Raw genomic sequence first — 26,153 nt, 5'->3', positions numbered from 1 at the left:
AGGGAGACACAAAATCCAAACCACACTCCAGGCTCTGAGCTGTCAGCACGGAACCCAATGTGGGGCTCGAACTTATGGACCATGAGATCATGCCCTGAGCCAAAGTCGGATGCCTAACTGACTTACTCACCCAGGCACCCCTAAAATAAACATTTTTAATAAAGGATCTACTGGGTACAGAGTTTCAGTTGGGAGAATGAAAAGGGTCTGGAGGTAGATGGTGGTGTTGTCTGCACAACAATGTCAATGTGCTTAATGCCACTGACATGCCACTTAAAAATGGTTAAGATGGGGGTGTCTGGGTGGCTCAGTCAGATAAGTGCCCGACTTCGGTTCAGGTCAGATCTCACGGTTCATGGGTTCAAGCCCCACATTGGGCTCTGTGCTGACAGCTAGCTCAGAGCCTGGAGCCTGCTTCCGATTCTGTGTCTCCCTCTCTCTCTGACCCTCCCCTGCTTGTGCTGTCTCTCTCTGTCTCTCTCAAAAATAAATAAAACTTTTAAAAAGGTTAAAATGGTAAATTTTTAGGTTATGTATGTTTTTCCACAACAAAAAAAGATGGAAAATAGCCTAGAAGTCCACTCAGAGGGTACAGTATACAATATATTCATCCAAGGTTTCTGTTAGGAACAGTGGTGGTTCTCTCTGCATGCCAACATGAAAAGGTCTCCAAAATATATAGATGCCTAAAGGGACAGAACAGTGCATATCCGTGTGCTAACATTTAGAAATGGGTGCATGTGGTGGTTAAGAGTGGAGACTCTGGAACCAGACTGCTTGGGTTCAAATCCTAGTGCTGCTGTGATACTTTGGGCAAGTCCTGTAACCTGTCTGTGCCTCCGTTTCCACATCTATAAAGTGGAAGGTGTACTAGTCCCTGCCTCAAGGGGCTGTTGAGGAGATTACATTCGTTAATATGTATGAAGCCCTGAGAAGGGTTTCAGACCATAGCACTTGTTTACTAACTGTGAGGATGAATGGACAGACGAATCCGAGTCAGAGGTCGGGAGCTCCGCTTCTGAGACCTTGGAGGTGGCTCTGAGCTTCAGCTTCCTCCCCTGGGCTACAGAACAGGTTTCTGAGTGTGAGAGTCAAATAATTAAAGGGAAGGAAGGTGCTCAGTCAAACGGGGAGGCATGGAATACGTGCGAGGCTTTGTTACCGCCTCTTATCTGTGGCGCTGGCCTGCGCGGTGTGGTGTCACTGCAGGGCGGGGAACGTGTCTGTGTGCACTGCGTCCCTGGCCTTGTCGCCGACACCCTGCTCCTGGGTGGGGGCGGAGGAGGCAATCATTGCACCCGAGGGACGTGGCCGTGGCCATGGGTCACAAGCACTGGGCTGCGCGGCTGGATTCTGCAGGAGGGGTGCAGCAGGTGCTGGCAAGGTGTATCGGCCATCGGGCTGCAAGGAGGAGGTTCGGGGACCCCAGGATGATGTCAGCTGACTCTCCTCCTCTTCTCATGCCTCAGGCACAGCAGTCACCCTGACCAGACCAGATAGGGATCTGCTCCAGACACTCCTGGAGAGCAGTGGGACAGGAGTCTAGAGACCGGGTAGGCCTGGGGGCGCGTCTCCATCCTGCCACCAGATCAGAGGACCCTGGCTGAGTCACTTATTCTCTCCGAGACGAGTTACCTTGTCTGAAAATAGTCTACCCGCCTCACAAGCATGTTGTAGGAATAAAGACAACCGAGATGAAGCTACTTTGAAAAATAATTAAGTCCCTTAAAAATAGATTGCTCATTTGAATGACTTCTCTATTTTAGGCATTCACGTAGCACATTTCATGAGCTGAGTATTTTAGGTGTGTACATCTCATTTAAACCTCTGTTTAGTCAAGGTGAGCCAAGCACCATAACAAACAGCCCCAGATTTCAGGGACTTATACACGAAGGTCTATTTCTATCTCATGTCAGAGTCCAGTGCTGCTGGAGAACGGGGCACACACCACTGTCCAAGTCCTGGCCTCCTCCGCCCATGGCTTTGCTGCCCACCAGCCTCTACTGGATCCTCTGCAGGAGGCTGTGGGGCCAGGCCTGGTGGAGGTGTGGTGAATGTCACTTCTACCCATAATCTGTTAGCCAGCATCCCGGCACGTGAGCCCACCTGCCTGTGAGGGAGGCTGGGAACACGGGCTTTGCTGTGTGCCCAAAGGGAAGTACAAACCACTGGGAGCACCCAGCATGGTTGTGCCCTACTCTGACAACAACCCACTTCACTGATGGAGAAACTGAGGCACACAGCCATTTGCCCAGGGCCACACATCCAGCAAGTGATTTGAAAACAATTCTAATGCCTGTTCTGTATACTATCATTGATGTCTTAGACCAGTGTTTTCTGCCCTGGCTACTCATGAGAATCATGGGGAATTTTTTCTTTTCTTTCATTTTTATAAGAGTTATATGAAGAGATCTTGCACTTTTTAAAAATAAAATTTTGGGGGGCACCTGGGTGGCTCAGTTGGTTAAGCAGCCAACTTCGGCTCAGGTCATGATCTCGCAGTTTGTGGGTTTGAGCCCAGTGTTGGGCTCTGTGCCGACAGCTCAGAGCCTGGAGCCTGCTTCGGATTCTGTGTCTCCTTCTCTCTCTGCCCTTCCTCTGCTCACGCGCTATCTCTCTGTCTCTCAAGAATAAATAAACATTTAAAAATATAAAAATAAATAAGTAAATATAATGGGTGGTCAGGTCAGTCAGCTAGGCATCCAACTTCAGCTCAGGTCATGATCTCGCGGCTCATGGGTTTGAGCCCTGTGTCTGCCTCTGTGCTAGTGGCGAGGAGCCTGCTTCAGATCCTTTGTCTCCCTCTCTTGAGCACATGCACATGCTCTCTCTCAAAATTAAACATTTATAATAGAATAGAATATTATAGAATAGAATAGAATTTTAATTTAGAATAGCTTTAGGTTTGCTGTGTGCCCAGCACTGTGAGAGACGCTGGGGAACACTTCCAAGGAGCTGGACCTAGAAATGGAAGTGTGGTGGGGAGTGTGGGGTGTCAGGACCCTGAGCACAGGGCCTGGGTCGCACCAGCACTGGTGCTGAGACTGGAGGTGCACTGTGCGAAGGCACTTTCCAAGCAAAGGAGGATCCACCTTTTATCACTAATTTTTTACCTCTTTGCTGTTACGTTCTGACTCACCTTCTTTGGCCAACGGTGATGTTGCATTTGGTTTTTCTCTCTTCAGTCCCCCTTTTTCTCCAATTATTAAAAAAAAATCTGCTGCTTCTAATCTTTGTGGGTCTGAAATAGCAGACAATCAAATATGTTTGAAATGTTTCTAAAATAAGGATAATTAGGCTGTGAGTTGAGGCTTGAGGGACTCTGCTGTGAGTAAAATGCATCAACTTTAATATATCAATCTTACGCTTCTGCTTCTGCTACCCAGTAGCCTTCTGCAGCTTAATTGATATTCCAGATGACAGCCCTGCCATATAAATGAAACATAACTGAAGTGTTCTATTGTAAAACTCAAATCAACTGCTGGCCATCCCCTCCCCCTCACCTCATACCTTCTTGTTCCTTTAAAAAATTCCCTGTCTTTGGTTTGCCCATAAATTTTGACTATGTTTTCTTGATTTCTTTTTGAAAGGTTCATCTTATCACATTTTAACATCTCCCAAATGGGATGAGTCTTTTCATTGATGGGGGTCTTGTCATTATGCTAGAGTTTTATTGCTTAGTGGGATGTGCTGGTGTATCTTAGGATCAATGAGGTCTTGGATTCACTGAAATACAGTATTTGTGTCATTTAAAGGAATTGGCAAAGGTTCCGTCTTCCAGCCTGTCTTTCTCCAGCCTGTTTCCCATGGAGAGAACTCACCGCTCATTTGAAAGCAACTTTCTTCTCCTTATAACCTCTAATAATAACAGCAACAACTGGAATGATAATACCCACAGCAGTCAGCAAGCAATAAAGCCTCCGGGTGTGTCCAGCCCGCTCTGGGCACTTTTCCTATACCTCTTTAACAATAGGAACAGTGTCCATAGCGGGCTGGACACACAGGGAGCACTTTATTCCTATACTTCTTTAACAGTGGGGCGGGGGGGGGGGGGTTGTGCCTGGGTGGCTCAGTCAGTTAAGCTTCTGGCTTAGGCCCAGGTCATGATCTCACTGTTCCTGGGTTCGTGGCTCTGTGCTGACAACTCAGAGCCTGGAGCCTGCATCGGATTCTGTGTTTCCCTCTCTCTGACCCTCCCCTGCTCGTGCTGTCTCTCAAAAATAAATAAAAAACATTAAAAAATAAAAAAAAATCGGGAGGCAGAGCTATTATTATCCGCATTCTACAGACAAGGAAATAGAGGTTCAGCCAGAGAAGCCGTGAAGCCAGAAATCCAGGCAGTCTGTCCGGCTTTGAAAAAGCTGTGCTATGCTGCCTCTAGTGATTCTGGGAGACAATTCAAGTATTTTCACTGAAATCGGGACCTCATACCTGGTCGTACCTTAGACTCAACTAGAGAATTGCTGCAAGAATTCTTCAAGTAATTTTAGAGCAAGGCCAGAGCAGAGGACCTTTGATTGAAATGATCTGCAGGAGAGCCCCTAGCTCTGCTGTTCTGGGATCCCTGATGCCACAGCCCCAGGGAAGCTGCTGCCAGTCCCCGGGGCACCAGGACAGCCTGAGCCTCCCAGGCCCTCGGAGCTGGATCTCTTGGTTAAAATATGGGGCTTTGAGACTTTAAATTGATATATGCTTTTAATTTTTGTCATTTATTTTCATTTCCTTTTTCTCGCCCTTGCTTCCTTGCAGCTCTGGAGTGCACAGAAAATCAAGCAGGTAATTCAGTTTTGGATTCCGTTCCTTCCCTCCTCTGGGCTCTCCCGGACTTTGTCCTGCACGGTCCTGGGGAATCCGGGCTGCGCCGCTCAGCCTCGCCCCTCCCATTGGCCGCCTGCTGCCCCGCCCTCCCTTCCTCCCCCTGATGCCCCGCCCTCCCTTCTTCCCCAACACCCGGGCCTGAGCTTCTGAATGCCTCAGCTCAGGCCCCTTGCTTTCTCCCGGGACCCTGAGCAACTAACTTCCCTGTGGCTCCTCTACAAAATCCTTCCTACGTGTCCACGGGGGCACGGGGGACAGAGGACCCGCAAAGCAGACGCAGTCCCACTCCCCTGCGTTCAGCTTTGAGCTTTAGTCAGGAAAAGCCCTGTTTGCAGTCCATGTTTTTCTCTTGCTTTGAATGGTCAGAAAGAACTGACCTGCCAGTTGTCCTGGGGAAGCTCTCCTTCCCCTCCTTCCTCCCCTCCCCACAGTCACCCTGTGCTCTGTTCCCTGCTCTTGCCAGGCTATTCTACACCCAGATACCAATGAGAAGATCTTCATGCCCTTTAGAATGTCAGGTAAGCCCCTGGGACCCTTGTAAATCTGCCCATCCGTGGGCACTTACCATGGTCACAGCTGCAGAAACACCCAGACGCACCAGCCTGAGGAGGGGCAGAAGCCGTCACACACACACGGCCAGTTTGCACCTCTGTGTTCACCTTGGCTCAACCATAGGCATCTCTGGCCAAGCCTCAGAATCACCTGTGTGGCTTTAAAAAATGTGCCCATCTGCCTTTTCTTCCTGAGCAGTTGGGGTGCAGTGGGAGCCTCCACACGTGAATCTGGTGCTCCCACTCCTGTTATTCACCAGCCACCTAGAGCGGCAGCCTCAGGGGTAATACCTGCTTCTGGCAAGCCCTGTCTTCTCTCACTCACCTGTGCACACTGTGCTCTTTCCTTGCGAGCCACGCTCCCTTGAAGGCACTTAATCCCCAGGCTAACTCGCTGGTCTCTGATCCTGCTAGTAACCTGTACTGCAGAATGCATGAACTGCATTTGCACCACTGCGCACACAGGAAGGGAGGATTCCCATTCTGTGGAGACCAGTGGCAGAGGGGGTGGGGCAGGAGGGAGAGTGGACATAAGATCCCTGCCCCCAGGAAGTCCCTGCCCTGTGGTCACTAGAGGGATAGCTCTGTGTGCCTGAGCTTAGTGGCCTAGAAAACACTTGCATGCATGGGGCCTGGGCTAGCGTGTTTGTCCTTCCTGTAGTTCTGAGAGGCCACAGGCGCTGCCCAGAGTCACACAGCAGAGGTCAGACTGCCACCAGGGTGTTGATGCCCATCGCGTGTCATTTCTCAGTGACCAGGGCACTCTTGCAGGGTGGGTGGGAGGGCTGCTGCTGCTGCCTTGGGAAGTCCTCAGAAGGGTCTCTAGCAAGGCGTTTCTCGGCTGAGTCAGTCAGGATCCCCACCCCAGAGAGCCTGACATCATGTGGGTGAGAGAACCAACCACCATGTGGACTCACTGTCCTGAGGCACTGAGCGCCCACGGAGCCTCCTTGCTTGGCTGCAACTCCCAGGTGGCAAAGGCCTCTGGCCGAGCATCTTGCAGCTATGGCTGCAGGTGCCCGGGGCCATGGCAGGCTCTCACCTGGGGCCTGGGCCTGGATCCTCACGTAACTTTCCAGTCAAACCTGGGGCCTGTCTCCAGAGAAGTAGAGTGACAGCGCATGTGCAAGGACAATTACACGCACTCAGGATGCGAACCTTTGCTGTAGATAACTCAGATAAGTATGGTTCTCTGCTGCCCAGCCTGCCGGCCGACTGCCTGCTATCGGCTAGAGGTCAGGGACGCAGGGCTGCCCACTGACAGTGGGAGGTGGGGGGCAGTGGAAGGGGCCTCTTATGGTCCAGGGGAAGTGAGCAGTGAGGCACCCGGGCCCTGCTTTACCAAAAATGTCTAGGTAGGGTTCGAAAAATTAAAAGAGCACCCCTGGCATTTAGAGGTACACATCTCAAATGCGTGCGGAGTTCCCTTTGCAGAGCTGAAGTAAGGCTGCATGCTAGAAAGGCAAGCTGAGAGAAGAGGGACATTCCGGAGCCTTTGAAGACAGCATGCTGTGTATAGCCAGTGTGGGCAGGGGACATGGTGCCTCCCAGGGGAAATCACGGAAGGAACACCTAGTGTAGCACCAAGTGCATGGTGTCCCTGGCGGTGGGCAGCCCTGCTCTCAGCTGCGGGCCTCTGAGTTTTGACCAGGAATGAGAAGTATCTGGCTAAAAGGGGACAGAGGTAAGGCGGCTGGGGGACACAGGGGAGCCCTCTATCCTGGGGAGGGCTGAGCTGGGAAAAGATCTGGGAGTTAGAGGTGCCTCCTGCCTCGCTGACCCGAGTTCCCTTATCAGGACCATTGACAAGACCAAGCCTAGAGGTCTCTCCTGGTGCGTCTGTTGAGGCGTGGGATGGAGTGGGAAGGGACTGTGAGACCTGACCCTTTCCTCTCCCCCCTCAGGTTACATTCCTTTTGGGACGCCAATTGTAAGTACTACCCTCAAAGGGTTTTCTTTTCTAAAAAAGTTTTAATGTATAACTAACTCTATATCATTGTTCGTGAATATTTGAAATATTGATTTAAGATAAATTCCTGGAGGGGAATTAGCAGATAAAGTAGCACGTATGTCTTTTTAAATCTTTTGATGTGTATTGTTGAACTTCTTTCCACAAAGGTGTGCCATTGTGCACTCAGACAGAGCCTCCAAGTACCTTTGTCCCTGCACATTCCCGACCCAAGTATATTCACCAGGACGTGCTACTTACAGGGGAGTTTTCCCAAAAAGTTTAGAAAGTCAGAAAATAAGCATGCCTGCTGAAACCTAAAATTTAAAATTAACTCAGAGGGGAGCTTGGATGGCTCAGTCAGTTAAGCATCTGACTTCAGCTCAGGTCCTGATTTCACAGTTCATGGGTTCGAGCCCTGTGCTGGGCTCTGTGCTGACAGCTCAGAGCTTGGACCCTGCTTTGGATTTTGTGCTCCTTCTCTCTCTGCCCCTGCCCTCCTCACGCTCTGTCCCTCTCTGTCTCTCAAAAATAAATGAATGTTAAAAAAATTAAAAATAACTCAGAAAGGATTCAGTATTCTTTTTGTTTAGTTTTGGAATCAGGGTTAAGTTTGCTCTCTCTCTCTCTCTCTCTCTCTCTCTCTCTCTCTATATATATATATATATATATATATATATATATATTAGAGCAAAAGACATGTACAGAAAAGTGCATTCATCATAAACGTGCAGTGTGGTAAGTTTTCACAAAGCAAGTACATCTAAGTAATCCGCACTTAGATTCAGAGCCTAGCATTATCTCAGGAACCTCTCTTGTACCCCTCAGTCACTACCCCCACAGGGCATGACTTTTCTGACTTTTTTTTATTATATCTCAATTTTGCCTATTACTGTATTTTATGTAAATGATATCAGGATATACTTTTTTTGGTCTGTCTTCTTTCCCTCCAAATTGTTTGTGGGACCCATCCATATTGGTGTATGTAGTATTAATTAATTTGTTCTTTTTTTCATTGCTGACTGTGTCATATCGCATTATTAGAACTATATCAAAATTTACTTATTCATCCTCCTTATTTTCTGACTTCCTAAGCTTTTTGGGAAAATTCCCTTGTAAGTGGCATGGCCTGGTGGCAATCCTCGGGATGGGAAGTTTCCAGTTTGGAGGGAACAACAAATAGTGCTGCTTTTTAAAAAATTTTTTTAATTAATTAATTATTTATTTATTTTTGAGAGACAGAGAGAGAGAGGCAGTGCGAGCAGGGGAGGGTCAGAGAGAGAGAGGGAGACACAGTATCTGAAGCAGGCTCCAGGCTCTGAGCTGTCAGCACAGAGCCAGATGTGGGGCTCGAACCCACCACCCGCAAGATCATGACCTGAGCCAAAGTCGGACACTCAACTGACTGAGCCACCCAGGTGCCCCAAACAGTGTTGCTTTGAATGTGATTGTATAAGTCTTTTAGAGGGTATTTTCCCTGGCTTCTGGATTATACCTACAAGTTTAAAGAGATAGCAACAAAATCCAGCATGTAATCCTAGAACTGGGATTGGGACCAGGGCAGGGGTCTGTGTGAGATGGTGCTGTGGTCTCTGGTAAAGTGAAACATACACTTATATATAATGTGAGCCAGTAACTGTATTGTTGGTATTACCTCCAAGAGAAATGAATACATATGTCCACACAAAGATCTGTACACAAATGTTTGGCACTTTCTTCATATTACCCTAAAACTGAAAAAAGATAAGAATGACCAACAGATAGTACGTCTATGAGTGAAAACCTGGTTGGTAACAGTCATTGCTTTGCCTGCAAGTTTCCTATATATCTCAGAGATCCCATTCTTTCTCTGTATATTTGCGGACCCCCCCTCCTGTAAATAAGAGTTTTCCCATCTGCCTTTCCCTTTTAATGTTTTTAAATTATCAGTATGGTGGGTGTATTTTTTGTATTCAGTTGCTAACGATTACTTCTCTCATTATTCATTTTGATATACAGATTGTGCCAAATGTGACCAACAGGAAACCTTTAAAGCAGTTTCTCTGTCCATTTAACAAGTCCTTTTTTGTTTTAAACTTTTTTAGTATTTATTTATTTTTGAGAGAGAGAAAGAGAGAGAGAGAGACAGTGTGAGCACGGGAGGGTCTGAGAGAGAGGGAGACACAGAATCTGAAGCAGGTTCCAGGCTCTGAGCTGTCAGCACAGAGCCCAAAGTCAGACACTTAACCAGCTGAGCCACCCAGGCGCCCCGACAGGTCCTCTTTATCCTTCGAGTACTTCAGTACTTTTTGGCACAATGTATAGATACTCCAGACTCATCTTGTGGTCTCTCTGCCCCAGTCCTGGCATCATGCATTTCTCCAATTCTTCTCTCTTCAGAGGAGAATGGTATTTTGAAACCAAGAGCCGAATGCTGAGTTGTGCTCACTGTTGCCGGAGCCTGATCGTTTCTAGGCCCTCGGCATGCAGAGCTGGAAGATACCACTTCTTAACAATGATGACTTCATGCCAATACCTTTAATTCCAATCCAACATCTTAGAGGCCTTCCTTCCTCCCATCTCATATTTATATCCAACTTTTCCCTGAATGAGAAGCCAACAAACATATATGTACTTGCTTATCAAATCTTACACGCAAGTGAAAGAATTTCAGAATTGCTACATCAATACTACTACCCCAAAGTATATTAATTGAAGCACAATGTTTCTTTGTAGTTCTCTTTGTTCTTAGACTATATCCTACTGAGGGTATACAGTCCCAGAATTGTATTCAAAGGTTATTTGAATTAATGTTTTTCTTCTGTGTGATTTTGTCATTTGTTTGATATACAGTTAGGCTTATTTGTTATTGTTGGCATTCAGTTTTAGTTGCTTCTCTGTTCTTATCGATGTTTTCCTTTTAATATATAAAATATCAACATAGTTCAAAAGTCAAAGCTATATAAAAAGGCATGATAAAAGTTTCATTCCCTGGGTGGCTCAGTTGGTTGAGCATCCGACTCTTGATTTGGGCTCAGGTCATGATCCCAGGGGTGTGATTTGGGCTCTGCACTGAGCATGGAGCCTGCTTGGGATCCTCTTTCTCTCTCCCTCGGCCCCTCTCCCCTGTGCATGCTCTCTCTCTCTCTCTCTCTCTCTAAAATAAAATTTTTAAAAAAGCTCAATTTCTCTTTTTACCTATCCTGTGCAGGTAAGCAATTTTTATCTTTCCTATTTCTTTTTCTGAAAGTAAGCAGATACAAATATAGTTCCTCTTTTTTCTTATACAAAAGGTTGTATTCTGTATGTACTCTTTTGCACAATGTTTTTTCCACTTAATGACATATTCTAGAAATCACAACTCAGACCCCTTATAGAAGTCTTCCTCATTCTTTTTTTTATTTTTAATGTTTATTTATTTTCAAGAGAGTGCAGGGAGGGTAGGGACAGAGAGAGGGGGACAGAGGATCCAAAGAGGGTGACAGCAATGAGCCCGATGTGGGGCTTGAACTCACAAGCTGCAAGCTCATGACCTGAGCTGAAGTCAGATGCTCAACCAACTTAGCCACCCAGGTGCCCCATCATTCTGTTTTTTAAATGGCTATATAATCATCTACTATGTAGAAGTGGCATAATTTATCCAGCTAATTTCCTGCATATGGACATTGAGACGACTTCCACTGTATTGCTATGATGTATTGTGCCAGAATGGGTAATCCTGTGCATATTGTTTTGATATGGCTAGAGATACATCTTGAGGGTAAAATTCTAACTTCTGTGAAAGGACCAATTAAATAGACATTTCTGGAAACACTAAGCAAGAAAAAAGAACATGCAAATAAACAATATTAGAAATAAGAAGTACAATAACTATATATACAATAGAAGTTAAGATCAGAATGCATTGAATGACATGGGGTAATAAATCTGAAGACCTGGAAGAAAAGGGCACATTTCTAGGAAAGTAGAGCTTCCCAAAGACCACCAAGCAAGAAGAAATATGGAATATGACTAGACTATGAATAATGAGAAATTAAATCAGTTGTTTAAAATATATGCACCAAGGAGCAAACAAAACATTACCACTAGACTCCCATGATCTTCCAGATGACTACTCTCTTTTAAAAAAAAAAAATGTAATGTTTATTTATTTTTGAGAAAGAGAGAGACAGAGCACAAACAGGGAAGGGGCAGAGAGAGAGGGGGACAGAGAATCTGAAGCAGGCTTCAGGCTCCGAGCTGTCAGCATAGAGCCCAGCACGGGGCTTGAACTCACAAATTGTGAGATCATGACCTGAGCCAAAGTTGGGCCCTTAACCGACTGAGCAACCCAGGCGCCCCCTCCAGATGATTACTCTTAAAACAATTGCCAAACTCAACTTTCATTACACTCAAGAAAGAGAATAAAAAGAAGAAATTTTCCCCTGTTCATTCATAAGGCACTTTGAGACCAATACCAAACAAGCAAATGGAAGAAAGAAAAATTGTAGGCTAATATCACTTATGAAATTATAAATAGAAGTCTAAATGAAATAACAAATTGAATCCAGCAATGCATTAAAACATGTCATAACCAGACAATTTTTACTAAGAATGATAACATTAGGACTATATTAATAGAGTTCATCACATTAACAAATTGAAGGAGAAGTATGATAATCTCAGTACATTTAGAAAAATCATTTGGTAAAATGAAACATAACTCCATTTATGACTTTTTTTTTTTTAAAGAGCAGATTAGATTCAGAAGGGAACTTTGTTAATTTATTGAGGGTCTATCCAAAAATATCCTAGCCCCAAAGCAAGCAACATTCTTAAAGATGAAACAGAAAGGTAAATTCTTTTTAGAAAAATTTTTTAATTTTTTTTTTTTGAGAGACGGAGAGAGACAGCGCAAGCAGGGGTGGGTCAGAGAGAGAGGGAGACACAGAATCTGAAGCAGGTTCCAGGCTCTGAGCTAGCTGTCAGCACAGAGCCTGACATGGGGCTTGGACCCATGAACCGTGAGATCATGACCTGAGCCGAAGCTGGACGCTCAATTGACTGAGCCACCCAGGCACCCCAAGGTAAATTCTTAATGTCTGGGACAGGGTAAGAGTACCTGATGTCCAACATTTTCCTGGAAGATGAGCAAGTACAGTAACACATGAAAACATAAATCAGCAATAATAGGATTGGAAAAGAAGAAACAAGAGCATTCATGAAAATAGGCAAACTATCAGAACTACTATTTTTGAAGACGTCTGGATATAAGATCAGTATATAAAACATTACTGTAGGGCTCTGGACCTATAAAAAAACATCTAGAATATAATGTTTAAAAAAAGATAGTATTTACAAAGCACTTAAAACTAAACGGTACTGTAGCAACATTTTTTTTCTTGGAAAGGAAACAGTAAAACTTTGTTTGCAGACATGATTGTGTACATAGAAAATCCTAAGGAATTTTCCAAGAAATGACTAGAATTAATAAATCAACTAAACAAGGTTGCAGGGTACAAGGTCAATATACAAAAATCAATTACATTTCTATATACCAGCAGCAAAAAAAAACCCTTATACATCATTTACAGTGACATAAAAGATATAAAATATTCAAGAATAAATACTTCAGAGGTTATACAAGATTTCTCCACTGAAAACATGCATTGCTGAGAGAAATGAAAGAAGACTTCAGTAAAGGGAGATATATACCCTGTTTGTGGATTGAAAGAGTCAATATGGTTAAAATGTTAATTTTCTCCAAATTGAGCTATAGATTCAGTACAGTCCCATCCAAAAATCTCAAAATCTGCTGTAGAAATTTACACGTTAGCCTAAAATTTATGTGTAATTACAAAGGACCTAGAATAAGCAAAAACAATTCTTAATTTTTTAGTTTTTAATATAATTTATTGTCAAATTAGCTAATGTATAGTGTGTAAAGTGTGCTCTTGGTTTTTGGGGTAGATTCTCATGGTTCATCATTTACAAACAACACCCAGTGCTCATCCCAACAAGTGCCTTCCTCAATGCCCATCACCCATTTCCCCCTCTCCCTCACCCCTCCATCAACCCTCAGTTTGTTCTCTGTATTTAAGAGTCTCTTATGGTTTGCCTCCCTTCCTCTCTGTAGCTGTTTCTCCCCCTTCCCCCATGATCTTCTGTTAAGTTTCTCAAGATCCACATATGAATGAAAACATATGATATCTGTCTTTCTCTGATTGACTTATTTCACTTAGCATAACACCCTCCAGTTCTATTCATGTTGCTGCAAATGGCATGATTTCACTCTTTCTCCCTGCCAAGTAATATTCCACTGTATATATAAACCTTATCTTCTTTATCCACTCATCAGTTGATGGACATTTAGGCTCTTTCCATAACTTGGCTATTATTGGAAGCGCCGTAGCAACATTCTTTTAGACATGTCTCCTAAGTCAAGGAAACAAAAGCAAACAAACTATAGGGACTACATCAAAATAAAAATCTTCTGCACAGTGAAGGAAGGAAACCAACATGACAAAAAGGCAACCTACCAAATGGGAGAAGATATTTGTAAGTAACATATCTGATAAGGTATTAGTATCTAAAATATATAAAAAACTTATATGACTCAACACCAAAAACTAAATAATCCAATTTAAAAATGGGCAGAGGACCTGAATAGACATTTTTCTAAAGAAGACATACAGGTGGCTCACAGGCACATGAAAAGATGCTCAACATCATGCATCATCAGGAAAATGCAAATCAGGGCGCCTGGGTGGCTCAGTCAGTTAAGCATCTGACTTCAGCTCGGGTCATGATCTCATGGTTTGTGAGTTTGAGCTCCATGCTGGGCTCAGTACTGACAGCTCAGAGCCTGGAGCCTGCTTTGTATTCTGTATGTGTCTCTCTCTCTCTGCCCCTCCCTCCCTCTCAAAAATAAATAAACATTAAAAACTTTTTTTAAGAAGCTATAATGAGATATCACCTTACCCCTGTCAGAATGGCTAAAACCAAAAAGATGAAATAATAAATATTGGTGAAGATGTGGAAAGGAACCCTCGTGCGCTATTGGTGGGAATGTAAATAGGTGCAGCCACTGTAGAAAGCAGCATGAAGGTTCTCAAAAAATTAAAGATAGAAATATCATATAATCAAATGATTCAGTCCCTGGGAATTTACTCAAAGAAAATGAAAATACTAATTCAAAAAGGTACATGCACTCCTATGCTTATTGCCGCATTATTTACAATAGCTAAGATATGGAAGCAATTCAAGTTCCATCCATAGATGAATGGGAAAGGAAGATGTGGTCTATTTATACCGTGGAACATTACTCATCCATAAAAAGGATGAGATCTTGCCATTTGTGACAACATGGATGGACCTAGAAAGTATGATGCCAAGTGAAATAAGTTAGACAAAAAGAGACAAATACCATATGATTTCGCTTATGTGGAATCTAAAAACCAAAACAAAATGAAAAAAAAAGCAAACGAATAACCAAAAAGCTGAAGCAAACCTATAAATATAGAGAACAAACTGGTTGTTAAGCTAGAGGGAATGGGGGTGGGGAGATGGGCAAAATGGGTAAAGGGGAGTGGGAGACACAGGTTTCCAGTTTTGGAATGAATAAGTTACAGGAATGAAAGGTATAGCAGAGGGAATATAGTGGATGGCACTGTAATAGTGATGCATGGTGGCAGATCTCTCTCTCCTCTCTCTCATGTGCACACACAAAGTATCCCTGTTTCAATGAATACTGTCTTGAATTCTACTTCATTTCATATTAGTATTTCTATTCCTGTTTTGTTTTGCTTTGTAAATTATTGCCCACACCTTTATATGGGTGACATTTTGTTTCTGTGTTGTTTTGTGTTATATGTCTCTTGACAAAATGTAGCTGAATTTTATTTCTTCACCCAGTTTGAGAAACACTGTCTTTCATTTTAATGATAAGTGGAAGCCATTCATATTTGTTCTGCTACATATTGTGTCACATATTGTGACCACTGGTCCCAGCCATCAAGTAGTTTGTCCATTGGTTTGTTTATTAATCTTTGCTATTTTTTCTACTTCTTTTCCTGATTTGTACTAAAGTGATCTTTTCAATGGTCCTTTGGTTTCTTAAGTATTTTGGAAGGGGAAAGTAACATCCTACTTTTCTCTAATTATTATTCATCTGTAATATTTTATAGCATGATTCTATTATATTTACCCTATCAATATCAATAATTGAATAATAAATATGACCTCCTCAACCCTTCCCACAGAGGAAGAGACTTTTTTTTTTTAATGTTTATTTGTTTTTGAGACAGAGACAGAGTGCAAGTAGGGGAGGGACAGAGAGAGAGGAAGACACGAATCTGAAGCAGGCTCTAGGCTCCAAGCTGTGAGCACAGAGCCCAGCTCAGGGCTCAAACCCATGAACCGTGAGATTATGACCTGAGATGAAGTCAGACACTTAACTCAGCCACCCAGGCATCCTGGAAGAGGTTTTTAGCATACCATTATACTCTACTCTCTACTTTACCATTTTACCCGTACACACCTGCCAAGATCTTGGAAATAATCTGGAATCTCATCAAATTTTTGAATCTTTGCTTAATTAACACCTGTATGAAACTTCACAATTATTTAGGCTTTTCATGTGTGTGTGCATTCTATGTTTGGCTAGAGCATGTCTGTGAATAATATTCAGAGCGTGTGGGCAATATACTTTTCAAGTATATCTGGAAATGTATTCTTTTTCTCTCTCATACATGAACAATAGTTGGCCTGATTCTCTTTTCCTTTGTAGGTAAACCTCCCCCACTCCCCTTGGGATCCTTTGGTATTTTTTCTTTTTATCTTTGGAGTTCAGAAATATCCTCAGGATTAAAAAAAATCTTCTCTGTATATTTTATAAAATTATACAAGTAATACATGAATATGTTCTTTGGAATTCAAAAATACCACCGAGACTTTTTAAAGAATATTTTTAAAGTTATACAAGTAATACATGAATATGTTCTCTCAGCTTAGAATTCAAACAACACAAAAAAAGTAGAAATTTCTCTGACAAGGCTCAACCCCAAATCTGCTCCCGGAAGTAACCTCTGTTAGAACTTTGGTGTGAATTTTCCAGTTTTTTTCTGGCATTTGCATACATATGAATCATCCTTTAAACATTCTTTTTTGTTTTGTATTTTTTCCATTAAAAATACAACGATATACTTCTCTTCAATTAGCTCATGACACTTAGTAGTTTGCCTACAGAAAGATCGGTTTCATCATTCATTCATTCATTTGGTTTTTTTCCTGCAGAGTAGTATTCTCTCCCCCAGTGAAGAACTGAGGTTGTTTCTGATTATTTGCTATGAGAAATAACAGTGCTGTGTGGCTCCTGGATGGCTCAGTCAGTTGAGTGTCTAACTCTTGATTTCAGCTGAAGTCATGACCCCAGGTTTGTGGGATCAAGTCCTGCACTGGGTTCCATGCTCAGAATGGAACCTGCTTGAGGTTCTCTCCCTCTCTCTCTCCCCCTCTCCCTCTCTCTCCTTCTGCCTCTCTCTCCTGCTTGCATGTACTCTCTCTCTCGTTCTAAACAAACAAACAAAAAAGAAATAACAGCGCTGTGAAAAATCCTTGTGAAATTCTTTTCACCCAAGTAAGATTTCCCATAGGCCCATTCTAGACAGTGAATTTGCTGTGTAAATGGGCATACACATTTAAATTTTTGATAGCTGTTGCCAAATTTCCCTTCAGAAAGGCTACATTTCACTACCCCTTAGTAACATTGCTATTTATATTTTTAGATATTTTTTATGACAACCTGATGGGAGAAAGGAAGCATCCCACTATGGTTTTAATTTTTGTTTCCCTGAATACCAAAAAGATTGTGCTTCTCTTCATCTATGTACTTACCATTTATATTTCCTTTTCTGTGAATTACCTGTTCATATCCTTTGTCCATTCTTCCCTTGGCTGTATTTTCCAAATTAATTTTAAGAGTTCCTTATATATTGGGTACTAATTATTTGAATTACATACGTCACAAATCTCTTCTTCCAGCTATTTTCATTCTTTGGTATCTTTGTTGGGGAAAATTTTAAATACTGACATTTTAAAATATAACGATCTTTCCTTAGATGGATTTCAAGTTCTGTCCCCCCTTCTCACCTCCCTCTCCACTATTAAAATCACTAGATTTGTGAGGGTTGTGCCTAGGAATCAACTCTGGGATATATTGATCAATTCTGTTTTTATTTTCTAACTTATTCATTTCTGCTTTTGTTTTTATATTATCCCTTTTTCCTCTTTTCATTGGTTTGTTTTTGGTGTTTTGGTTTGGTTCCTGTTTTTTACTTTTTACCTCAAATTATTTATGCTCATTCTTTCTTTCTAATAAAAATTCTTAAGGCTGTGAATTTGCTTCTGAGTATATCTAATTCCTAGCTGTATCTAATATGTGTTTGTATACAGCAATCCATCTTTTTATTTTCTAAATAAGTTTTAAATTGCCACTTTGAATCTTCTTTAATCAGTTAGACAGTCAGAAGAACACATTTTGAATTGCAAGTGATTGGTTTTTTAAAAATGTGTTCTTTTCTTATCTTTTCCCACTGTGTTGTATTTTCAGAGAGAATGATTCTGCCATTGGAGATGTATTGTGGTTTTCTTTGTAGCATACTATACTAGTATACCAGTTAAAAGTAGCACCATCTGCATATTAAAAAGTTCAAAATAACAGTGGCTTAAGCAAAATAATTTATTATTCTCTCATGTCAAAGAAGTTTGGAGGTAAGCAGATCCCCATAAGGCTACAAGGAACCCAGACTTCCGTTTTTCTGCACCATTCCCAGTGCTGGCTTCTGTCATTAGAATCACCTCACAGCCCAATATGGTTGTCAGAATTCTAGCCATCACATCTGTACTACAGGGAAGAGTGAAAGAATGTACTTCCCAACTGAGTCAGTTCCCTTTATGGAGACTTCTTCAATCTCTCATACAATAGTTCTGTTTATATTTCATGCAGAATCCCTCAACTATAGGGATTCTGTTAGTAAGCAAGAAGGGAAGAATAGTTAATATGTAGGCAAACAAGAATCTACCATAACACTTTTAATAAATATTCCATCAACACTTGAAAAAGAAAGTTATATCATTTAGCAATATTGTCTCTTTGCAAACCAGAGAAGTTGAATTTGGGGCTCATTTCCCCATAAGAAGCCAACTGGACCCTTACCCAATTAATGGCTCCCATCAACCAAGATGAACTAGCTAACCCAAGGGATACTGGCACTGTCTCTCATTCACAGGTGTTATTGAGGACACCCCATCATTCTCCACTTTCTTCTTCCTACCCAAGACAAGTCAGTCATGGGTCCCTACAGCCTTGGAGAAATCCTGGGAATATGGGTGCTGTCCACTCTTGTGTTGTTCAGGGGTTTACTTCTAAAGCAGAATCTGTGAATGTCCTGTGAGGACCAATCCTCTCCCAGCCCGGAGCAAGCACCCCTGTGAATAAATGTGTAGGGTATGGGAATACGATGTTCTGGTTCTAAGATCCTTTATGAACACTTGATTGTGGTGAATGGGCAGCACGGGCTAGGACATCTCCTGGCAGGCCTCAGTGGCAGCCAGAGCCAAATTGACAATGCTCACCCAGCCCCCACATCCTAGTCCCAAATAGTCCCATCGCAAGACTCAGAATAGCTGGCCCAGAGACCGGGTCCTGAGAGGAGCCGCTGGATGAGGCCCACCTGTAGTCTTCTATCTTGCCACTTTAACGTGGCTAAGCAATCAGAGGCCTCACTGTCCCATTTCTTCCAGGGCCACTGCCTTGCCTGGTGTGGAAGGGGCACTATGGCTGTTCCAGCCCTTCTACCAGAGCCTGGCTCCCACTAGCCACATCTGCTTCCCTAAGACCCTTACTGTCACCTGGTAGCACTGAACATCTCAACAAATGCCTGGTCTGAAGGGGAGTGAAGGTTCCAGTCCACACCTTAGGGAAGCCCCTGGTGTGATAGGATGCGTAAGAAATATATACAGGCAGAAGCCACTAAAATGCTTACCAAAATAGAAATGGGGTGCTGGCGAATGCACTAGGAACTGGGTCCCTGAAGGATGAAGGGAAGGGTGATTAAGGTTGGCAGATGCTTCAACAGAGATGCTTCTGGAAGCAGCATCCACGTTTCCTGCCTAGGTGAGCATCCCGGGCTCTGACCCCCCCTCCTTGTTGTTCCCTCCTTGCCTGAGAGTAACCCCGCCCCCACCCTGCTCGCTCTCCAGAGCTCAGGAGAAAGGAGCTGGTTTTCTCCCAGAGGCTGCTGCCAGTTTAGTCAGCAGATTTCACAGATCCACTGGCACCCGTGTAGCGTCTTATTTTAAGCTTAACATTTGAAGATGGGAACTTTTCCCCCTTCGGTGTGTGGCAAAGAGATCCCAATTTATACATAAGCATGGTGGCTAAGCCAGGGCACCGAGGCTGTTCCTGAGGCTAGTGCGGTTCATGCTACCTCTTCTTTGGGTACCTTCCCAGGAGAACCCTGCCAACCGTTGTTGCTTAGAAGTGGCAGTTCTGTGCCCAGGTTTCCACTAAGAGGTGTGCAGCACTGTCCTTTCCATGCACGTGCGGCTAGGGAGAGGCAGGGCCAGTTTCTGGACCCTGTCCTATTCTCTCTGCATTTTCCCACCTCTCAGCCTGCACCCATGGCTGCCATAATGTCACAGATGCCAGCTTTCTCTTTCGGCCTGAGCTTCTCTCAAGGGCCATTTGTGTCTCCCTCCTCACCTCTGAGCTCCCTGTGATACTGCTGTCCTCCTTTCCCCTCCCCCTGTCATTCTCAAAGGCTCAAAGCTCTAATCCTCCATATGCAGGTGGGAGACTGAGGGGGGCAGACCGGGAGCACCCAGTCAGTGAGTGCAGTGGCCTTGGTTTACATCCAAACCACCTCTCTGTCTTGGGACATTCAGAACTTGGAGTCTATGCCCCGAACCCTGCACTGCAGATACGCACCTGGACTGAGAAACCTCACAAGGTGCTGGTATGGGTCATTTCACCTCCAGGGGGAGAAGGGGGAGACCACAGAGGGTTCACGTCACATGAGGGTTTGGCTGTGTCCCAGAGCCTTCGTGGTGTCTCCCAGCCCTCCTCATCCCAGACTCTGCTTTTTCACACATTTAAATGCCAATCACAGTCGCTTCCTGGCCTACCTCCGTTGTAACCCGGCAGCAGTCAGTTTGGCCTGGTGTGTATCAGAGGTGTTACTCAGTTAAACTGGAATTGACCAGTCAGGGACAAACATTCATTTGATAAAGGATATTCTCTTTAACTGGCTGGGATCCTTTAAATAGCACCCCTCATGCGCCAAAGTGTTACTTTTCAGATCGTTAGCCACATAAATCAGAAGATGGAGACAAAGTAGAAGGAAAAAACAGACAAATTGTTGAGTATTGGGACCCGTGGTAGGTCTTTCAAAAATGAAGAGGAACATTTTGGAATGACTGAGTCAGTATGGAGGAGACAGGTACGATGCCAGAGGACTGTTGCTTTGCCAGTGAGGACTCCCAGGTATGTGAGCAGTGAATGTCAATGGTCGCACCCCTCAGAAGCCTCTGGAAGCTCTCAAAGAAGACAGACTTTAAACAGACAGGTTCTCACTACTGAGAACAAATACTGCCAAGAAGACAGGCAGGGTGCTGAGGGAGCAAATGAAAAGGGACCTAACTCCTCTTGAGGGTTGAGGAAGGCTTCCTGGAGGAAGTGACAACTAGGCTGGAACCCGGAGGACGAGGAGGGGTTAGTCTAGTAGAGGTGAAAGGGACAGTTGCTATGCCCTGTACTCATCCCTGACTTGAGTTTTACCACCTCATTGTTTTCACACATACTGTGCTTCCTCCCTGGATTTTCTGTACTTAAAAAAATTTTTTTTTATTGTTTTTACTTATTTGAGAGAGAGAGAGAGCATGAGCAGGGGAGGGTCAAAGAGAGAGGGAGACAGAATCTGAACACAGGTTCCAGGCTCTGAGCTAGCTGTCAGCACAGAGCCTGATGTGGGGCTCGAACCCACGAACCATGAGATCATGACCTGAGCTGAAGTCAGATGCTTAACTGACTGAGCCACCCAGGCGCCCCTGTACTTTTTTTTAAAGTTTATTTATTTATTTTAAGAGAGAGAGAGGTGGGGGGCGGGCAGAGAGAGAGGGAGAGAGAGAATCCCAAGCAGGTTCTGTACTGTCAGTGCAGAGCCTGACACAGGGCTCGAACTCAGGAAGCAAGATCATGACCTGAAACTAAACTGAAACCAAGAGTCAGATGCTTAACTGACTGAGCCACCCAAGCACTCCTGGATCTTCTGTACTTTTACAACATCTTTCTCCTATCACTCGACTTGGGTTTGCATGGGCAGCAGCCTGAGGGAGTGAGGCCTGCTCAATTCTCTCTGAGCCCCAATATCGCCAGACATTGTGACCAGTGGCCTTGATCTCCTGTGTTCATCTTCAGCCATTTGTGTCCCACCTCCGGCCCAGTAGATCAGGATATTTGGGGGTGCCCCCTCTCACATCGAGACCATCTCTCTCTGCAGAGGTTAGAATATTCTGAAGGAGGAGGCCTGAAGTAAAGGTGTGAGCCAGTTGCTACATGGATGCCATTGACTCCATTCTGGATTCTGTCCTGGGATGGGCTTCAGGCACAAACTGCCCGTCTTCCTGGGCTCGCCAGGCAGCCCCAGAGCTGAGCTATTGGTCCCCAGGTGGAGTGATAAGCCGGGCTGCTCAGGAACCAACATCACTAGTGGAGACATAATTCAAGGGCATTAGTAATGGTACACAATTCTGAATCAGAAAGGACAGCATCTGCACTCTTCCTTTATGGCAATCCCTGTATTTAAACAGCCACTGCCTCTACCATGCTGTGTGGCAAACATCCACAGAATTTCTGTGGCGACCATAAGGGTTTATTCTTAGGGGTCTGTGGTTACCTGGGGTCTAGCTACTCTCGACTGTGCTTACCCGAGGCAGTGCTATGTGCCCTTACAGGTCTGGGACTGACCGGGAGTCAGCCAACACAGACTGTACTTTGCTTCAAATACCTCCCGCCGTCTTAGATGAGGCCTCTGAGGCCTGGGCTCAGAACTAGCACACTGCCACTTCCTCCCACATGCTTTCGGCCACAGTAACACATATAGCCAAGCAACGCCAAGAGCACGGAAATATATTCTTCCCGTGTCAACGGTATGCATGCAGGGAGGAGTGAAGTATCGAGACCCAAAGGTTGGCGCCCTCATGCAATTCAGATTTTAATAAAAGGAGTAAAGAAGAAATGGGTCCTGGTGGTCATGGTCACAGTCCAGCACAGATCTTCTCCCCAGCCAAGAATTTATGTTCTTAATCGTGAATTAGCAATGTTCTTCCAGTGTGGAGTGTGGACTCAGCTTCGTGCTGAGTGCTTTGGGGGATGTCAGAGAGAAAAACCCTGATTCCACTTTCAGAAGCTCACTATTGAGGGATGAGGCTTGTGTTCAAGGACAAGATGGGGGCAAGGTAATGCTCGATTTGTCATGTGGACTGTGGAGTTCAGAGAAAGCAGAGACCAGAAAAAACTATAAAAGGGTGATAGGAGGAGAGGAATGATATGGACACTTTACACCTAGTAAACACCTGCTGCCTGCCAAACCCTGGGCCAAATTCTATCCATGCCCTGCTTCTTCTCATGGCCATCCTGAGAGGTACCCGGATGGTCCTCATTTAACAGGGAAAAAAAATGGAGGCACAAAGGGCTCAAGTAATTTGTGTGTGGTCACACAGCTGATAAATACCAGAACCAGGATGTGAGCCCAGCTCTTCCCATGACCAGAGCCTGCATGTTAATCGCCGGGGCCGGTGGCCGGCCACTTGAGGTGAGGGGGAGCAGCAAAAGCAGACAGATGTGTGAAGAAGACAGCTGCCAGGGGGCGGGAGCTGTGGAGGGGACCCCAGCCATGTTATGAACTATAAATGGGAGCAAAGACTGGATGTGCGATTTGGCCAAGGTCCTGCAGCGAGATAGGGTGGAGGCTGGGCTGGAAATTCTGGCTGCTGGCTCTCCTTCCACTTTCTCTGGTACCAGCCGCTTTCTGGGCTCTCTCCACCCGTCTGCGCGGCCACGCCTGAAGCGCTTCCCTCTTGGAAGAGGTGCAATCCACTGGCATTGAAGCCGGGTGGACTGGCTCCCTCTCTCTATCCATCTCTTTCCTCCTTTCTCCTGCCATGTTCTGGAAAGGGCAGCGTGGGGGAATGTGGGCAGGTTGCACCAGAGATATACATCTGAGAACTGAAGGAACATTTATTTTTAATTTAGACTTAAAAAGAAAAAAGGAAGTTATAAAATATCTGCTCTTGCTCCTGGGACTGTGCAGATGGTGCTGCGTGTTGCCTAATAGGGAATGGGGCTGGCACCCGTGTGCTCCCGGCCCCACCAGCCCGACTGCAGGACCTGCAAAGTGGGATCCCTATTCCCCTCGCCTCAGCCTCACATGCTTCCCTTGGGTCTCTTTGGCCAATCCGGCATGACTTGCCACTGCCTTCCAACCTCACTTTCTCTGGGTCTGCTAATTTTTCAGCCTCGCCTTCTAATGAGACCATTCTGTTGGCTGTTCTGCTCCCACGAGTGTGCACACATGTCCCTGGCCCGGCACGTGCACGCGCATGCACGCACAGCTCAGCTCCACCCTACCACCTCCGTCGGTGGATAGCCAAAGCATCTCCCTTCCTTAGCCTTTATCAGCTTAACATACCAAGTACCTGATTAAACCCTCTGGTCATCTTTTTGTCCAGATGTTATAAAGAATATTCTCATACATTTTCCTGTTTGCTCCTTTGGGAGCACCATGGAACTTGGTGCATAGAAGATGCTTGAAAAAGGGCATGGAGTGTGACTCTTCCTTTGTGCTCAGGTGAATGAGCTGGAAAAGGAACCCCTGAAATCAGAATTGGAGCCCTCAAGCCAAGAATCAGAAGACCTTTCTGACTTTTTCTCTAGCTTGCTGTGAAATCTTGAGCAAATCACTGAATTTCTCTAAGCCCGTTTCCCCACTTGCAAAATATAGAAAGTATTCTCTATTTTGTCTCTGCCCTAGTGTTCTAATAAGAATCATGTTAAGTGACATAGGGGAAATGCTTAACAAAATCAATCAATCAATCTCTTTAAGAAAGCAAAAGGGATCAGAGGTACCCAGCATGAATATCATGTTAGAGCAGGAAGCTGGCCAGTTTGGCTAACGAGGTGAAAAGCTCACAAGTTACAAGGTGTGTGTGTGTGTGTGTGTGTGTGACATAGGCCTGGGTACTATTTCAGTTTCATTTAGGACTGTGGTTTGTTCTGGAAAAGACTTGATGTCACACAAAGAAAATGCCTGCCACCAGAAAATACAAGTGAAGACGGAAAAGAGACAAAAGTTTAGGAAAGGGAAGAAGCCAGGAGTGAAGTCTGGTCACAAAGTATATGCAGTGAGGGTTTGTACACTTGACAGATGTGAGTCGTGGAGATCTGGCCTGAGGTTCTTGAAAGTCAGTGCAGAGAGAGACACAGTTAAGTTCTTAATGTCTACAAGACAGATGCCAACCAGATGCTCAGAAGAATAAATTTCTGACCCCAAGGCCGGAAAAGTTTCCCCAGGAGGATTCATAAAGGAGACTCTGTGATATAATGAGCAGCAAGTGTCCTGGACAACAGGTGTCTGGTAAATACAGTGAGTCCCAAGGGGCTGAATCTTATGCTCCTGATGGCCCAGGCTCAGTGCAGGGAGTGTAAGGGGGGTTGAGGAGGAGAAGACAATATGGCCCATAACACACGCGTTTATAAACCAACAGGTTAGGGGGAATGATATGCTGAGTTCCTGACAGTGAATAACAGCTTTTCCTTCTTCTTCTGGCTTTAGGAGGCAGTCAGATATACACATGTGTATACATACATCCACACACACGCACACACTCACTGGATCACATTGTGTGTTCCCAATTTCAGGCCTCTGTAGGCTCAGCTCGCTCTCTGCAGAAGCCTCGCTAGCTCCTGGCTGGAGGCTGAGTAGGAGGAGGTCCTGGGTCCCCAGGGATTCTTCTTAGCCAGGCTGGGTGAGGGGGGGTTCCCTTTACAGGCAATGGAGCTATCTCACTTGACTTCCTACCTACTGCTTGGAACTCGAGAACAGAACTTTAAACCAAGGCAGGACCTCCAAGCGCAGCCCATTCATTCTATAGGTAAGAAAGCCAGAGCCCCAAAGGAGCCCATCTTCTGCTGGAGATCACGGAGGATGGGGCTGAGGCTGAGCTCCAAGCTCTCCTGATTCTCACTCCAGTGCCCTACGCTGTTGCCGCAGAGAAAAATCAAACTGGGATCTCATTCTGGGGAGAAAAATCTCATAAGATAATTCCTCATTGGAGCTATGGAATGGCTTTACATTATATAATTTTATTCAAACTGATATGGGCCAATAAATATCAATGTGTGTGTGTGTTTGCTGTCTTAAAACATTTTAATGTTTAAAACATGATTTACAAATGCTGCTGAGGATGTCTAGAATTTGATTTACTGCATAGTATTGAATGTTTATACTTGCTCCTTACAGAGATTCTTGCCAAGGAGCCATTTTATCTACAGGAATAATAAATAAGTCAATATGTGGATGGTTGTGCACATTTTCCCCATATGCAGTGGTACTGGGTAGATGTTATTTTGCACACAAGCACTCAGAAGGTAAACTTGAAAGAGACACATGGATCCCCGAAGTCCAGCGTTTGGCCACTTGTCAAGATGAGACCATTAATCTTGACGTAAACCAAAAAGCCAAAGTCAGCAGGCCTGGCTCTTAGGTGACACTGGGCTTTGGGAATGGAGAATCCAGACCCATGTAGCGGCACTCAGCCAT

At 44.6% G+C, this 26,153-nt stretch overlaps 1 protein-coding gene across 4 annotated transcripts in view; it reads left to right on the top strand.

The window, feature by feature from the left end:
- The window catches only part of SFXN5 (sideroflexin 5), a 120,470-nt gene that overhangs the window by 37,620 nt on the left and 56,697 nt on the right, over positions 1 to 26,153 (top strand). For 3 of the 4 annotated variants that reach the window (XM_029937587.1, XM_029937588.1, XM_029937590.1), the window contains 3 exons: positions 4,750 to 4,776; positions 5,282 to 5,336; positions 7,274 to 7,299. In XM_029937587.1, coding sequence (XP_029793447.1) covers positions 4,750 to 4,776; positions 5,282 to 5,336; positions 7,274 to 7,299 — 108 coding nt within the window. Of the gene's footprint in view, positions 1 to 1,469; positions 1,554 to 4,749; positions 4,777 to 5,281; positions 5,337 to 7,273; positions 7,300 to 26,153 lie in introns of all 4 variants that reach the window. The other variant, XM_029937591.1, reaches the window with a different exon arrangement.

The sequence above is a fragment of the Suricata suricatta genome, chromosome 4, assembly GCF_006229205.1.
Source record: "Suricata suricatta isolate VVHF042 chromosome 4, meerkat_22Aug2017_6uvM2_HiC, whole genome shotgun sequence".
NCBI lineage: Eukaryota > Metazoa > Chordata > Mammalia > Carnivora > Herpestidae > Suricata > Suricata suricatta.
Note: the sequence above shows the minus strand (reverse complement) of the source record. Positions and strands in the feature narration are given on the sequence as shown.